At 39.7% G+C, this 18,311-nt stretch overlaps 1 protein-coding gene across 5 annotated transcripts in view; it reads left to right on the top strand.

Annotated features, from left to right (window-relative positions):
- Window positions 1-18,311, top strand: part of KCNIP4 (potassium voltage-gated channel interacting protein 4) — a 1,316,619-nt gene that overhangs the window by 1,279,608 nt on the left and 18,700 nt on the right. For all 5 annotated transcript variants that reach the window (XM_061419778.1, XM_061419781.1, XM_061419780.1 and 2 more), the window contains one exon: window positions 15,124-15,193. In XM_061419778.1, coding sequence (XP_061275762.1) covers window positions 15,124-15,193 — 70 coding nt within the window. The remainder of the gene's footprint in view (window positions 1-15,123; window positions 15,194-18,311) is intronic.

The following is an 18,311-nucleotide window of genomic DNA, read 5'->3' as shown; positions in this document are numbered from 1 at the left end:
CCCTGTGATATCAGTATTTCTTAAAGGTTATTTTACAAATGAAACAGACTAAAAGAGAATAAATGACTCATTAGGTGTTCAAACACCTGGGAATATGAGAACAGAAATTTAAAATTTAAATTGGTTTTAGTAATTTAGAAGTAAAACTAGTTTTACTTCTTAGTGATCAGTTTGTATACTATGAAAACTGAAGGGCTAATCCTATTATTTTTAAATGAGTTTTTAACAATCCAATTGTTAAATACAGTAAGGTGTTTAAAATTTGCATTGAACTAAGAAGTGTTTTCTTTTGACCCTGGTGGTCTCCCCTTAATTTCTATGATTGTAATTATGATACATGGTCACAAGGGTTGGGAAGTAGAGCCAAGATTTTGATCTTGAAAGTCCAAGGACAGAGATGCATTTAAGAGAAAGTGGTGACCTTGAACAATATAGCACAAGGCATCAAAAATGTCCCTCAGCAAAACTGGATAGAAGACAGCAGAAGAATTACAGGGGAAAAAGTGTTTTGGAGTGCAAGGAGTTCTAAAATCTTGCATACGAGTTTTAGAGGAAACTGCCAGAGCAAGTTTATTTTCTAATCTTTTAAAAGCCAGCAATTGTATGAGTGTATATCCAGTCAGGATAGATGTTTTTAATACTCTGTTGGAAAAAATGCTGGGCTCTATAAGAATCAGTCCCTGCTTTTGAGGTATTTACCAACTCTAAACGCAACAGAGAAGTCCACAAACAGAACCCAGTGATAAGAGTACTACAAGTTCATGGCTCGGCACCATGTAAATTTTGAAAATTCTCCTACTAGCGTAGAATATGGAGGTATCTTTAAATTGTCAGGCAACTAAGAGAATAACTTTTCAAAGCAACCCCAGTTTCAAACCAGAGAACTGGGGAGTGAAAATTTAATTTACAAAAGCCTATGCTTTTCCAATTGCATTACATATTAAACAGGGTGGAATAATAGGTGAAGACAGTCAGGCTTCCCAATTATATGTCTCTGAGAATCAGACTCTCCATCCATCATCTTTATCGTATCACTAAATTCACATCATCTATCTTTCAAGTCATCCTTACTGGAGGTGGTGGGGTGTTTTGTTTTCACAATTCAATCAATTAATGAATGGGAAATATTTTTGAATCTCAAAGGATAAAAAAGTATCTTGGTTATGAGGTAATCATACTATAAGTAGTTTGGTATGTTCATATCTTGAAAACTAAGAAGATAAAAGTCACTTTCCTAAATTTAAATATATGCAAACAATTATGATACAGCTATAGCATATAACACAATCAAACAATACAATTTGCTTAAACATCCTTGCATAAAGAGACCTTAAATCTGATCTGGGGGCACTCCAGTCACATTGTAATATAGTAAATAATTAATAAGCAGTTGGATTCATACTCAAAATAAGCATTTCATGTTTCTGTTCAGTTGCCCATTTGTGTCCGACTCTTTGCATGGACTGCAGCATCCCAGGGTTCTGTATCCCTCCCATCTCCCCAAGTTTGCTCAGGTTCACGTCCATTGCATTGGTGATGCCATCCAGCCATCTCATCCTCTGTCACCTTCTTCTCCTTCTTCTTCTCCTTCTGCCCTCCATCTTTCCCAGCATCAAGAATTTTTCCAGTGAGTTAGCTGTTTGCATCAAATGACCAAAATACTGGAATTTCAGCTTCAGCATCAATCCTTCCAATGAGTATTCAGGGTTGATTTCCCTTAAGATTGACTGGTTTGACCTCCTGGCTATCCAAGGGACTCTCAGGAGTCTTCTCCATCACCATAGTTCGAAGGCATCAATTCTTTGTCTCTCTGTCTTCCTTATGGTCCAGCTCTCACAACCATACATGACCACTGGGAAAACCATGGCCTTGACTATACAGACTTTTGTTGGCAGAGTAATGTCTCTGCTTTCCAACACACTGTCTAGATTTGTCATTCACTTATGTTATAACAAATATATACATATACATATTACATACACATTAAGTCCTCAGATGAATCTTAAATATATCTTTACCTTGCCACTATTTCCAGATCTCAATGTGTTCACCAACACTGAAGTTGCTCTCTGAACTTGTCCTTTTGGGGTTTTGTGGAGGCTTCATGGTATAGGCATGGTTGATTAAATCATTATCCACTGGTGATTGAATTGAACTTCCAGCTCCTCTCCCCTCCCTGGAGATCAGAGGACTGGGATTGAAAATTCTAACCTTCTAACTACCTGGTTGGCTCCCCTGACAACCATCCCTCATCCTTGCATCAGTACAGTTCAGTTCAGTCGCTCAGTCGTGTCCGACTCTTTGCAACCCCATGGACTGCAGCACTCCAGGCCTCCCTGTCCATCACCAACTCCCGGGGTTTACTCAAACTCATGTCCATTGAGTCGGTGATGCCATCCAACCATCTCATTCTCTGTCGTTCCCTTCTCCTCCTGCCTTCAGTCTTTCCCAGCATCAAGGTCTTTTCAAATGAGTCAGTTCTTCACATCAGGTGGCCAAAGTATTGGAGTTTCAGCTTCAACATCAGTCTTTCCAATGAATAATCAGGACTGATTTCCTTTAGGATGGACTGGTTGGATCTCCTTGCACTCCAAGGGACTCTTCAAGAGTCTTCTCCAACACCACAGTTCAAAGGCATCAATTCTTCAGTGCTCAGCTTTCTTTATAGTCCAACTCTCACACCCATACATGACTACTGGAAAAACCATGGCCTTGACTAGTCAGACCTTTGTTAGCAAAGTAAGGTCTCTGCTTTTTAGTATGCTGTCTAGGTTAGTCATAACTTTCCTTCCAAGGAGTAAGCATTTTTTAATTTCATGGCTGCAGTCACCATCTGCAGTGATTTTGGAGCCCCCCAAAATAATGTCTGCCACTGTTTCCCCATCTATTTCCCATGAAGTGATGGGACCAGATGCCATGATCATCATTTTCTGAATGTTGAGCTTTAAGCCAACTTTTTCACTCTCCTCTTTCACTTTCATCAAGAGGATCTTGCATGGGATCCAACAATTACCTTATTAACATCACAAGAGATACCTTTATCTCTCTCATAGTTTTAGGAACTCTGTGCTAGAAATGGAGACTCAGAAGAAACATATATTTCTCCTTATAAATCACAGTATTAGAGGGTCCCTTCTGCTTTCCATTCATTGGGTAGTTTGTTATTTGGTCCCAGCAAACCATTAGGGACCATGAAATATACTTTTCCATTGGGTTTGGAAGCAGGGAGAAATTGTTGATAAATAGCCCTATAGACACCTGTTCTTGCCTTGTTCAATCCATCGATTGCCTTTCTGTGTATCTCATGGGTTATTTCCACATGTTCTTCTAAGTGTTCTAGATGCTTTCTGGTCTCTCCTTATGAACTCATAGCTGGCTCACTTTAAGTGTGCTTTCTGACAATTTTACTGCTTAAGAAGATAGCTTCCTTTGAGAATTGTCAACTTGCTTGTTATCAGTTCTTGCTAGAAGGATGAGATGCTCTACTTATTTGGGGGAGTGATCTTTTTTTTTTTTAAAGTTTCAAGTTGTGTTTTAATCAGGGACCTTCCTGAAGACTAGCACTCAGGAGACAGCCTCTCAGATAGCTCTGATCGATGTGGGGGAGTGATCTTAATCTCCCTTTTTTCTTCCCTGGACCAAATGCCCAGTGTCCAGTCTTTGTTTTGCCCATAGTATGCTGTGCTACTTATTAAAGAGGTGTCATCCACTTCCTTTGTCAGAAAGAATACCTGAAAGAATAGTCTTTGGACAAAACATGGATGCCATGACATTTCTATTTGTAGAAACCCAAGCTTTTCAACTTAAGCACATGGATGCCTTCTTTGGCAACAGGAATAGACGTGAGGGTTGATGAAAAACCACAGATGCTTAAAAGATGTGCTATAAAAGGCTCCCCAAGGAATTATTTATCTTACAAGGACTTTTAGTTTTCATTTTTCCCATGATATTTTTGTATTAATTCTTCTTTTTGGATCCACAATGATTTATGGGAAGAGGAGATTTCAGCCAGTGAGTGGACAAATATTAGCTACAGAATACATCTGATTTGCATATCACTACAACCATTTCTAGAGAATTCCATCAGAGTTCTGACAACCTTCAAGGAAATGCTAAAAGACTTTCTGAAGAGGTAAAAGTGTAAGGACTCACAATGCACCTCAAAAAAGAATTTCTTTAGCACTTTCCTATGCATACATGGATCTCTCTGCAAAGCCCCATTCCCAACGCTTTTCATGGATTACTGTATCTCTAATGTACTCCCCTAAACATTAGTAGGGAAAACTTTTCTTTAATGAATTAAAGGCTCCTGAGTTTCCTCTGACATTTACTTCCAGTATGTGGCCTTTTATTTTTCTCAGCTGTCATTTACAATTGCAGTGTTCCCCTGTCTTTGAGGGTAAACTCTGATGATATTAGAGAGAGCAGATTCAATTTATAAAGCTAGTCAGGGAGGCATAACTCATATCTGTTTTGTAGGCTCATTGCATTATATCAGTCCAGTACTGTACTGGGTTCAACTGCTTTGGTGGATATCATTTAACCCTAGGATAGCCATGCTGAGGTTACTCTTTGTATGATGGAGTTCTGTTTACCAAATTCCAGGTTATTAATATTGTACTGACAGCTCATATTTAATGATCAAATATGATGTGCAAAGAAGAGTTCTAAGATAGGAACATAATGTGGAATTATCTTATTAATCCTCATAGCAGCCCTCTAGTGTCAATAGTTATCCCCGTGTGACAGAGGAGAACAAGGGGGACTTCGAGGAAATGTTTGTCTGAAGCTCTACAGCTTTTAAGCAGAAGAGAGGTTCAGTGCAGTTCTTCTGTCTCACTCCAGAGCCCAGGAGCATAAGCATTTCACTGCTGCTGCTGCAGTGTTGATTCTAAATGCTTCCCGAGAGAAGGGCACCAGCTATTAAATGGACATGAAGGTGTCTGTGATGTCCACACATCAGGCTAGACATCAGGAAAGCCAGACACAAGGTAAGGCTCAGCAGCCCATCATGTGCTTTACGGGCAATTCCTATAACCTCAAACTCAGTCTCCTCAGTTTAAAAATGATGCCACTAGACTAGTTTACAGGTATCCCTGCTTTAGGGATAAAGACCTACATTAGCCCCTATTTTTGCTAATGAAAAGAAATCTGAAGAGGATTTTCACTTTTATGTAGAAAAGCAAAAAATGAAATATAGCATTTAGCATTCCTCTTACACTTAGCTGCTACAGAGGCAGCACACCCCAAGCACCAACGGGCACCATCAAGCCCTCTCCCCCAAGAACTACCCTCTGCATCTCAGCATCAAGCCCCCATAGCTTTGAACTGTGTCTGTGAGCATCTCTTCTTTATGGTGACTGCTTCTGTGTTTTCTGCCATTTCAGCTTTTGGGAGGTTTTATAAGAGCACTCTACTTTTCAAGAGCAGGAGAAACCCATTTAAGCTCTAAAGTTGCTTAAATCCTCAAACTCTGTGGTCAATAGACTAGGCTCTGCTATATTCTAATTATGAGAACATGGGTAGTTTCTCTCTAACAGTTTGTTCATCGGTAAAATGGAGATAATGCTAGCATCTATCCATTCCCATGAGAAAATCCAGGGAAAGCATTTAACACAATGTATTAACTTATCATCATCGTTATCATGATCACCATCATCGTGCTAATTATTATTATTACAAAAGTTTCTCACTTATTAGTATAGATATTAGTAGTTATTATGGATATTAGCAGTAGCAAAATAGTCATAGTTCATTTATAACGGACCTTGCCACGTGTCTCATAACACTACCTAAGGCAGCTGAGTAGGATCAACAGGGAACACAAGGCCCCAAGGCAAGTGTCTCTTTACCAATGGACAAAATGGCATGGCAGTTACATGCTAAGAAAATCTCACTCTACATTTATCACATTATGATCATATCATTGTGAAGGGTCTAAGAAGCACTGAAGGAAACTCACTGGTCTTAACAGATTAATGTACCAGCCAGCACAGCACCAGGAAATCCTAGCTACTTAACAGTTGATGGAGTAGTTTACTTAACCTGTCCTAAAATCTGGGACTTTTCCCAAAGCACTTTAGTGTCCAGCCACTCATATTCAGATTAAAGTGTATGTGGTAAGGAAGGAGGTGGAGAGGTCCTTGCTGAACTAAAGGCAATCATTTCTCAAAAAAGAAATTTAAAACATTTCATTTTCCCCAAATCTCACAAACTACAATTATATATGTTGTTATTCAGTCACTAACAAAGAGTCATGTCTGACTCTTTGACACCCTATGGACTGCATCACACCAGGCTTCTCTGTCCTTTACCATGTCCCAAAGTTGGTGTTTTGGGGACACCAACAAATTCATGTCCATTGAGTCAGTGATGCTATCTAACCTTCTCAGCCTCTGTTGTCCTCTTCTACTTATGCCTTCAATCTCTGCCAGCATCAGAGTCCTTTCCAATGAGTCAGTTAGGTGACCAAATATTGCAGCTTCAGCTTTAGCATTGGTTCTTCCAATATTTAGGGTTGATTTCCTTTAGAATTAACTGATTTGATCTTCTTGTTATCCAAGGGACTCTCAAGAGTTTTCTCCAGCACCGCAATTCAAAAGCATCAATTCTTCAGCATTCAGCCTTCTTCATGGTCCAACTCTCACATCCATACACGACTACTAGAAAAATCATAGCTTTGACTACATGAACCTTTGTATGTGTGTGTGTGTGTATATATATATATATATATATTTATTTATTTATTTATTTAATTTTAAAAAAATTTTTAAATCAATACTGCAGTTTGGGTTGAAAGGCTTCCTTTTGCATGTGGCTCTCTCGAAAACAGCCACCATAATGGAAGAAGATGTGGAAGCAAATAAGTGTAGTGTGTCTTCCCGAAAGAAGTATTTCCATAGCTGGATCTCCAGAAGCATTTTTCAGTCTTAAAAAATTATAATCCAAAAGACAAGTTAACATTGCAATGAATGAAGTCAGGAAGGTGTAAGGGTGATTACACTAATCTACAAATTCCATAAAAGCCAAAATGGAATATTTAAAAATTCACTCTGTATCCTTGGTGCCCAGGAGAGTGCTCAATGCATAGAACACACTAAAGGACAATTTGTTTAAAGAGTAAACACATGTATTCCCATCTCTTTCAGAATTTTCCACAGTTTATTGTGATCCACACAGTCAAAGGCTTTGGCATAGTCAATAAAGCAGTAATAGATGTTTTTCTGGAACTCTCTTGTTTTTTCAATGATCCAGTGGATGTTGACAATTTGATCTCTGGCTCCTGTATGCAGGTCAGGAAGCAACAGTTAGAACTGGACACCGAACAACAAACTGGTTCCAAATAGGAAAAGGAGTACATCAAGGCTGTATATTCTTACCCTGCTTATTTAACTTATATGCAGAGTACATCATGAGAAACGCTGGGCTGGAGGAAGCACAAGCTGGAATCAAGATTGCCAGGAGAAATATCAATAACCTCAGATATGCAGATCACACCACCTTTACGGTAGAAAGTGAAGAAAAACTAAAGAACCTCTTGATGAAAGTAAAAAAGGAGAGTGAAAAAATTGGCTTAAAGCTCAACATTCAGAAAACGAAGATCATGGCATCTGGTCCCATCACTTCATGACAAATAGATGGGAAGCAGTGGAAACAGTGGCTGACTTTATCTTTCTGGGCTCCAAAATCACTGCAGACGGTGACTGCAGCCATGAAATTAAAAGACGCTTGCTCCTTTGAAGGAAAGTTATGACCAACCTAGACAGCATACTAAAAAGCAGAGACATTACTTTGAAAACAAAGGTCTATCTAGTCAAAGCTATGGTTTTTCCAGTAGTCATGTATGGATGTGAGAGTTGGACTATAAATAAATCTGAGTGCAGAGGAATTGATGCTTTTGAACTGTGGTATTGGAGAAGACTCTTGAGGGTCCCTTGGACTGCAAGGAGATCCAACCAGTCCATCCTAAAGGAGATCAGTCCTAGGTGTTCATTGGAAGGACTGATGTTGAAGCTGAAACTCCAATACTTTGGCCACCTGATGCGGAGAGCCGATTCATTGGAAAAGACCCTGATGCTGGGAAAGATTGAGGGCAGGAGGAGAAGGGGACAACAGAGGATGAGATGGTTGGATGGCATCACCGACACGATGGACATGGGTTTGGGTGGACTCTGGGAGTTGGTGATGGACAGGGAGGCCTGGTGTGCTGCGGTTCATGGGGTTGCAAAGAGTCGGACACGACTGAGCGACTGAACTGAACTGACTGAAACACATGTATGCCTCTGTAAAAAACTGTGTGACTCCAACAAGTTACATAATTTTCATCTCTCCAAGCTTCATTTTCATCTCTAACTAACCCTTACTTTTCAGGGTTAGTGAAAATGTTATTTAATAAAAGAGATATTGTAGGTAAGAAGGCAGTGAATGTACACTCATTAAACAGCTGTTACTGTGGTGATGTGGTCCAGCAGCCTGCCATCAAAGCATCCTTGTCTGCATGAAAATCTGTGCATCACTTTATCCCTTGGAGGGATCTGGACACACACCTTGATATCCCCTAGTAATTTTCAGAATGATGATTAGATTTATGAGGAAAGCAGATTATTGTTGTTTGTTCATGGGATTTGGTGAATATCAAATCACCATATGATTCTGGTCAGCAACGCCTCTCGATGTGAAACTTTCTCATAAACCAGTGGTGGTAGGACATGTGGGTACAGCCCTTCTGGAAATCAAAGTGACTGTGCATACGAAGAGCCTTAACATGGTTTAGAGCCTTAACATGGTTTAGAGCCGTAACATGGTTTAAAGCTTTTGGTCTTATGAGCCTCCTTCTGGGATTAGTCATAAAGAACCAAAGGTGGAACCACAGATGTATGCACTAGAATGTTAATTACATTACTATTCCTATGTAGTTCAAAAATGTGCTGCAATTCCCTAAATACCCAACTGTATGGTAAATGCACCAGACACATTATTATGCAGCCTTTAATAATAATGAACTGTTACAGTCAGGATATTTTTTTATGGTAAAAAGAATAAGATGCAATGCTACAGTGTTATTCTAATTTTATTATTGTTTGTTGTTCATTCACTAAGTCATGTCCAACTTCTAATTTTATATGTACAGCATATTAGTATACAGTTAGATAAAGGACCAAAATATTCTTACAGTAATATAATTATAGGTGATTTTTATCTACTTTTTTTTATAGACAACATATTTTCACTATATGACCATTTGCTAATAATCAGATGAAATATCATTAGAAACTAAAATACAGAAGCCATAAAGCTTATAGAAGGTCAATAGTAACTTCTCACCGTATAGATAAGTGAGCTTTCCTCACTTTCTCTAAAGCTGGGAACTCTTTTGCTTCTTGGTCTTATGGTGAAGAAAGCCGAATTAACAAATTCATACTTCAGTGTTTAGCCCTTACTGAACTTATTTGAAAATATCATCCTTTAAAAATGATATCAGGGGAAGTGGTCCAGTAGTTAAGAATCCACCTTCAGTGAAGGAGATGCAGGCTCAATCCCCGGTCAGGGAACTAAGATCCCACATACTGTAGAGCAAGTAAGCCCGCTCCACAACCAGAGTCTGTGAGCTGCAATCAAAGAACCTGCAAGACGCAATGAAGATCTCATGTGAAGTGACTTCAGTTCAGTTCAGGCTCTCAGTCATGTCCGAAGCTTTGCAAGCCCACAGATTGCAACACGTAATGCTTCCCTGTCCATTACCCACTCCTGGAGCTTTCTCAACCTCATGTCCTTTGAGTTGGTGATGCCATCCAACCATTTCATCCTCTGTCATCCCCTTCTCCTCCTGCCTTCAATCTTTCCCAGCATCAGGGTCTTTTCTAAGGAGTCAGTTCTTCACATCAGGTGGCCAAAGTATTGGAGTTTCAACTTCAGCATTGGTCCTTTCAGTGAATATTCAGGACTGATTTCCTTTAAGATTGATTGGTTTGATCTCCTTGCAGTCCAAAGGACTCTCAAGAGTCTTCCCCAACACCACAGTTCAACAGCACTAATTCTTTTGCACTCAGCTTTCTTTATAGTTCAGCTCTCACATCCATTCATGACTACTGGAAAAACCATAGCTTTGACTAGAAGGACCTTTGTTGGCAAAGTAATGTCTCTGCTTTTTAATATGCTGTCTAGGTTGGTCATAACTTTTCTTCCAAGGAGCAAGCGTCTTTTAATTTCATGTCTGTAGTCACCATCTTCAGTGATTTTGGAACCCAAAAAAATAAAGTGTGTCACTGTTTCCATTATTTCCCCATCTATTTGCCATGAATTGATAGGGCCGGATGCCATGATCTTCTTTTTTTGAATGTTGAGTTTTAAGCCAGCTTTTTCACTCTCCTCTTTCATTTTCAACAAGAAGCTCTTTAGTTCTTCTTTGCTTTCTGCCATAAGGGTGTTGTCATCTGCATATCTGAGATTACTCATATTTCTCCCGGCAATCTTGATTCCAGTTTATGCTTCATCCAGCCCAGCATTTCACATGATGTACTCTGCATATAAATTAAATAATCAGGGTGACAATATACAGCCAATATACAGCCTTGACGTACTCCTTTCCCAATTTTAAACCAGTCTGTTGTTCCACGTCAGGTTCCAACTGTTCCTTCTTGACCTGCATACAGATTTCTCAGGAGATGGGTCAGGTGGTCTGGTATTCCCATCTCTTTAAGAATTTTCCATAGTTTGTTGTGATCTAAACAGTCAAAGGCTTTGGCATAATCAATAAAGCAGAAGTAGATGTTTTTCCGGTTTTCTCTTGCTTTTTTGATGATCCAATGGATGTTGGCAATGTGATTTCTGGTTCTTCTGCCTTTTCTAAATCCAGCTTGAACATCTGGAAATTCTCAGTTCACATGCTGTTGAAGCCTGGCTTGGAGAATTCTGAGCATTACTTTGCTACCATGTGAGATGAGTGCAGTTGTGCAGTAGTTTGAACACGCATCCCTTAATAACTCAGATCAGTACCACCACTCCTGTTAGACAAGCAAAAATATACTGCATTCTTTTAAATTTGTTATGTATTTAGGATCTTGTTTGTTACAGCAAGAGTTAACCTGATACAGCCACATTGTTTATGGTTTACACTTAGCTGTATGCATGGGCAGGTCAAACTCTTCTTGATGGAGAGGTGGAGATACCTCTTTTGTGCAGAAATGACTCAACAAAACTGGTAAGGGAGGAGTTAGAAAATAGACCATTGTACTGCTTTGTAAGTCACTAGCATCCTGAAAAATATGATTAATCTTTTTCACCTGAAGGTAGTAAAATGTATTGCTTTCCCATAAGAACTCTTTTAAATAAATGATAGATCGTCAGTTCAGTTCAGTTCAGTCACTCAGTCGTATCCGACTCTTTGCAACCCCATGAACTGCAGCACGCCAGGCCTCCCCGTCCAACACCAACTTCCGGAGCCTTCTCAAACTTGTGTCCATTGAGTCAGTGATGCCATCCAACCATCTCATCCTCTGTCGTCCCCTTCTCCTCCTGCCCTCAATCTTTCCCAGCATCAGGGTCTTTTCAAATGAGTCAGTTCTTCACATCAGGTGGCCAAAGTACTGGAATTTCAGCTTCAACATCAGTCCCTCCAATGAACACCCAGGACTGATCTCCTTTAGGATGGACTGGTTGGGTCTCCTTGCAGTCCAAGGGACCCTCAAGAGTTTTCTCCAACACCACAGTTCAAAAGCATCAATTCTTCTGCACTCAGCTTTCTTTATAGTCCAACTCTCACATCCATACATGACTACTGGAAAAACCATAGCCGTGACTATACAGACCTTTGATGGTAAAGAAATGTCTCTGCTTTTTAATATGCTGTCTAGGTTAGTCATAACTTTCCTTCCAAGGAGTAAGTGTCTTTTAATTTCATGGCTGCAATCACCATCTGCAGTGATTTTGGACCCATAAAAATAAAGTCAGCCACTGTTTCCCCATCTATTTGCCATGAAGTGATGGAACCAGATGCCATGATCTTAGTTTTCACTCCTGGATTATTTTTATCATCTCATTTATTGTTTTTTACCTTTCTTCTTCCATCTGGATGCAGGTCTCATGAAGATAAGACATTTAACTTGTTTACGACTGCTCCCTCATTTCTTAGAAAAGTTCCTAGAATAATAGACCTACAGTATGTATGGGCTAAAGCTGTAAATTAATGTAATAAATAAAGGATGAATAAAGACCAATTAGCTTGCTGAGTCTTACCACCCTAGAACTTGGCCAGGAATTTTCAGTTGGCAGAGAAAGGATTTTGTCTGACCCAGACATATGATTAAACATAAAGCAAACACATATGGGACTGTCAATCTCTGAATTTCAATTCACATTATAAGATATATCTATCAAATGCATCTAGAGACTAAAGACAGCTGACCAGTTTGCTAACTGCAGGTATCCCTTCCTTTCCCATCTTTGTCTCTTGCTAGAGTCATTTGAACTCTGAGGCAAGTGTCTGGTTTGACCTTGCATATATTCGCCACCTGATGGCAGACAGCCCTCTATTTGCTCTCTCCTTACTATCCCCAGCAGATGGCTCAGAGATAAATAGCCAATCAATCACAATTTCCATGCATGAGAGGGTCTAACTACAAAGTGCTTATTTGCTCTTAAAATTGGTTCTGTTGCTGCCAACTAGATAAAGTCATTTAGTCAAAACTTTTGAGTAATGAACTATATACACACCATCTTCTTTCCTCTTGGAGTTGTAACTCTTGATTGTTCATTTATTTATGTACTAGTCAGGATATTCCAGAAAAAATAAAGCTAATAGATGTGTATGTATACAGAAAGTGATTTATTTAAGCAGTTGGCTCATATGATTGTGAAGGCTTAGCCAGTCCAGAATCTGACAGAAGACAGAGGGAGACAGGCTAGAGATTCAGGAACTCAGGAAGGAATTGCAGTTCAAGTTCAAAGGCAATCTGCTGTAGAATCAAGAAAAATCAGTGTTGCCTATCAAGTCCCAAGGCTGGAAAATTCTCTTTTGCTCTGGAGAAATTAGCCTTTTGTTCCATTCAGGTCTTCAAATGATTAGATAAGGCCTACTCATATGCTAGAGGGTAATTGCTTTTACTCAAAATCCACCAATTTAAATGTAAATCTCATTCAAAAACACCTTTATAGAAAGATCCAGAATGTTTAACCAAATAACTGGGCATCATGGCCCAGACAAATTGACATATCATAAACATCATAATTTGCTTGCTTGGGTTTTTTTTTCCTAATTTGTTTCTGGCTGTCTTTCCTTTGCTGCAATTCTCTTAGGTCCTCAGGGTCATTATTTCCACAGGGCTTGTTTAATACAAAACCTTGTGACAAGCTGGAAAGTTTCAAGCTCACATCCCAGCTCTTCCACTGGATCTCTGAGTAACAGGGCACTTGACCACAGAACCTAGTTCCTCTTCAGTGAATGGAGATATCTATGTCATTATAATAATCGAATGGGAAAAATACACATTGACAAGCCTGTAACACAAGCTTCACATTGGCAACTACTATTTGAAGCTGTGTTAATGTATCAAAGATATAACCTTTCAAACAAACAAAGAAGAAAATAGAAAATTCCTCATGTGAAGCACATGACAGTTGTGAGTAACTGAGTTTTAGAAAAAGGAAACATCAAGTTTATTCAGGAGGGGACAAAGAGTTAAGAGTTTTAAAGACCACAAATGATTTTTGAAGATCCCAGAAATAGCCTCAAATTTAAAGTACACAGAATATCCATGTCTAAAGTCAGGGGAATTAGCATACCTCTGATTCTCCCCCAGTGAATCCTGGAGATGCTGGTAGACCAGGGGGGTTCTCTGAGAACTGAAGTGAGGGAGCTTACAGAAAATGGGCCTGTTCCTGAAAAGCTACTCAGAAGGACCAGACAGAACTTATCTCTTCCCCGTCTTCAGTATGCAGTTAGCATCCCACGTGTGGTTTGATGTCAAATTACTTTGTGATTGTCAGTCTCAACTGTTCCAGGGACCTCTCCAGTTCAGATTCCTGACCAGATTGTTTTTGAAACTCCAAAGAGTGAAAGCATTTTTTTGCCCTTACATCAGTGTCGAGTCCACTTGATTAGTCCTCACCTCGGCATAAAGGCAGATCTTATATGGCATTGGGCTTCCCTGGTGACTCAGACAGTAAAGAATCTGCCTGCAATACAGGAGACTGGATTCGATCCCTGGGTTGGGAAGACCCCCTGGAGAAGGGAATGGCTACCTACTCCAGTGTTCTTGCCTGGAAAATTCCATGGACAGAGGAGCCTGGTGGGCCACAGTCCATGGGGTCACAAAGAGGTGGACTACAACTAGGCAACTAACACTTTCACTTTCACTTTGTATGACATTTTAGATTTCAGTTCCTTTTATAGAAAATTTCCATTTCAGAGGGGTACCTTTGCTCTGTGGCCCCATCAAGTCAATAATCCAACATTAGTGGCCTTCCTGTGGTCAGTATCCATCAGTCTTAAATAACTCCAACCATGGGACAAAGGTGGGAATTCATTATATTCAGGCATCCTCCTTTCACACCCTCCTCTTTAGAACTTAAAAAAAATCTTGGGGTCTTTCCTTACTCAAGTGACTTATTTCTACCTTTGTTATTATGCAGTCCGGAGCAATCTGTAGCTATTCCTGCTGGAGGCTTGTGGGGCCACCTTAGACCCAAGGGAGCACACCATTTTCACATTAAACTAAAGATGATGTGTGTCTAGCACATCTGCAGAGGACACAACATGAAGGTCCAGTCAAGACCATATCAGAAACCTCTTGCAGTGTTCTCGCTGAATGAAAAACAAATTTCCTTCTACCCATAGATAACATATATACATGTTCTTAAAAACAACCCTGTGTTTTTTAATGTGTCAGACCAGCTGTGATGTGGATACTATGCAAAGATTTTTACATCATCAACTTTTTTTCATTCTATGAGAACTGGAACAAAGAGAAGTTTATAGTGCACTTCTATTCTTTTTGTGATATGGATGGATGGATGGATAACTTTCTTGGTTCAGCTTTGCACAGTAGACAGTCCTATTTCAAAATGTGCAGAAAAATCCGTTTTATGAACACTTCTCTCATATTGCTTCTCTCCCACTTCCTCTAGGAATGTCCCAGCGGGGTTGTTAATGAAGATACCTTCAAAGAGATTTACTCGCAGTTCTTTCCACAGGGAGGTAGGTACAAATGTGGACCAGTGAGCATACTTTCAACTAGAATTATGCTTGCAATCTTGAGTTTGGTTTAATCTTTCATGGCATGACTCTACATTTTTCATCTTTACATCCAAGAATTAATACACAGCATGCTGTCCATGTGATTCTCAATACATCGTAAAAGTGAGCTACTTACAAATTATCAAATATCCGAGAGTTCACTCTTCAGCTGAATACAAGTAGTATTACTGAGTGCCTGTTGCCACATCCGTCAAAGGCATGGCACTTTCTGACTATGATGGATGGGTCCTGAAAGCCGCAAAGCTTTCACATGCATTACAATGCCCAACTTTCAAAATTAGAAAGTGTAATTATCCTCAATTTTTTGGATCTGAAATCTGGGGCTTAGAGAAGCTAAATGTTTTGCTCAGGGTCATACACCCACTAAAATGGCAGATCTAGGTTAGAATCCCCTGTGGCTCAAATGATAAAGAATCTGTCCGCAGTGCAGGAGACTTAGGTTTGACCCCTGAGTCGGGAAGATCCTCTAGAGAAGGGAATGGCTACCCACTCCAGTATTCTTGCCTGGAGAATCCTATGGACAGATGAGCCTGGTGGGCTACAGTCCATAGCACTGCAAAGCGTCAGACATGACTGAGCAGCTAACTACTACTAGGTTAGAACCCAGATATTTCTGGAGTCTTATCTAGGCTTTCTGCTGCTCCTTTCTGTTCTTCCTCTCTCTTTCAGGAACTCTTCACTATCACCCCTCCCCCCACATCTAAGAAAACCAATACCACTCTAGACATTATTTTAACTGGGAAGAAAACAAAGAGAGCATAACGACAATGTGTACATATTAGAGATGAGTGAAGAGATACATCTGCCAGCGGAACTTACATTCTCTCCTTTGATCACTCGGCAGGATGCCCAACTCAAACTTTTCCTGCAACCTTCCATGTTTCCAGCCGTGTGTGAGGTGCTGATGATGTAAAGGGAGTGAGACTGCCCCAAAGAATGGTAGAGCCTAGTGTAGCAGATGGGCAGTGCCAGCATGAAAAATAAACGTGAAGACAGGAGTTAACAACATAATATTATGAGAACACAATGTAGGCACAATTAGACCAGCTGAACGACAGGGAGGACATAGAAAAGATTCGATCCAGATAAACCGAACCTGAGCTGAAGGAGCCACCATTCATCAGGCATCTAATACATGTCTGGCCATGGCATGTGTTACCCATCACCCTCCAACAACCCTAGCTACGATTCTCCCTTTCCCTACACGTGGAAACCAAGGTACACAGAAATCCATCCATTTCCCAGTCATTATCTTTTTACTTCTTTCCCACTTAAAAGATTCACTATCATCTGATGCCAAAATAACTGCAATGTTCTCCTAGGTAGTCCGTCTGATCCCACCCCTCTTTTTTACTCCCCACCATGGTTTAGTCTCACATGAGCCAGAGTTATCCTGGTAAAATATAGGTTGCATCACTGCTCTGCCCAGAATCTTCCACCCATTCAGAGCAAAAGCCACAGTCACTGTCTCCTGTTCTCTCTCTGCTTCGTCCTTCACTGACCCTCCCTTTTGCTCACCTCATTCCAGCTTCCCTGGCCTGTTGCTCTTCCTCCAGCACACCAGTCCGTTTGCTGCCTCTGAGCTTTTTATTATTATCATTAAAAAACTTTTTGGCTGCACTGCCCCAGCATATAGGATCTTATTCCCCACAGGGATCAAACCCATGCCCCCTGCAGTGAAAGGGCAGAGCCCTAACCACTGGACCACCACAGAAGTCCTGCCTCTGGGCCTTTGAATTCATTTTTCTCTCTGTCTGGAATCTCTCTTCTCCTAAACATCCATCTCAATATCTCATCACCTCTGCTTTCATACAAATGCCACCTTCTCAGTGAGGCTTCCTCTGGCCACCCTGGCTTAAACCTCAACCCCTTAAACATCCCCCATGCCCTTTTCCTGCTTTAGCTTTCTCTTTAGCACTCAAGAGCATCTAATAATGTATATTTTATTTACTTTTGTTGTTGCTTACTGTCTCTTTTTCCACTAGAATATCATTTCCAAGGGAACGGAATTTTTTTGTCTGTTTTGCTCACTGCTATATCCACAGGTCATGGAACACCGAGTGACAAGTAGTGACACTAATGCTGCAAAAATGAGTGAATGTGTGGATGAGTGAATGACATCGGCCTCATCATGGGGTGACACCTGTAAAAGCCATTTTTAATGGATGCAAACTTGAATATTAATTATTTCATACAAAAACTCGATTCACTTTTGGCTTTATGTATTTCAGTAGGTTGAAGACAATTTTGTGCATGGATTATGAAAATAGAAATTCTCCCTTAAGATGGACTTTTCAAAGAATTAAATAAAAATTCTGAGAAAACAAACAGTGACCCATTATTACATGAATTTGCATATGTCATGGGTGACAACTCCCCCAGTCCATCTTGTTACTAACCACCCACAGACAGGTATTGGGTCTGATGCCAGGCTTATAATGGGTCTATTGTCTGCATTAATAACAAATTTAGAATATCATTTGTTTAATACATATTTCTAAATTATTAAAAACCATGGAATTTTTTAAAAGAATGATGTTTACTATAAACTGTCTGCCAATGTATTTACAACCATTAATATCAAAGCCCTTAGCACAAATGGAAATCTTTTAGCTATTTTTTTATTATCTCAAATGAAAGTTATTACATACTACAAATTGGATACAACTTCACGTTAAAAATGTATTTTTATCTGAAAAATAACATTTCAACATTAGAGAACATCTACTTAAGCATAATAATTAGCAAGAGAGTCTTCTTACAAAGTCCAAAGGGATTTGCGGAAAAATCACTTTTGCTCTCTTAAAAATCCTTTGAATATTCATGTTAATTGAATGCATAAATCTAAAAGCATCCGGCATTACTGAACAAAATGAAATGTTTTAAAGAATGATGACTTGAAATTTTAAAAATTAATATCATGCATGCAAATTGTATCTTGCAGTGCCGCTAGAAAAGGGAAAATGTCCTAAGAAAGAATGTATTCTCTGGTGGCAGTCAAATCCCTGTTAGGACGTCCTCACACTTGTGTGAAGTCGTTTATTTAGTTTGATGGCCT

The sequence above is a fragment of the Bos javanicus genome, chromosome 6 (assembly GCF_032452875.1).
Source record: "Bos javanicus breed banteng chromosome 6, ARS-OSU_banteng_1.0, whole genome shotgun sequence".
Taxonomy (NCBI): Eukaryota; Metazoa; Chordata; class Mammalia; order Artiodactyla; family Bovidae; genus Bos; species Bos javanicus.
The sequence above is the reverse complement of the archived record's forward strand: the minus strand, read 5'-3'. Positions and strand labels throughout refer to the sequence as shown.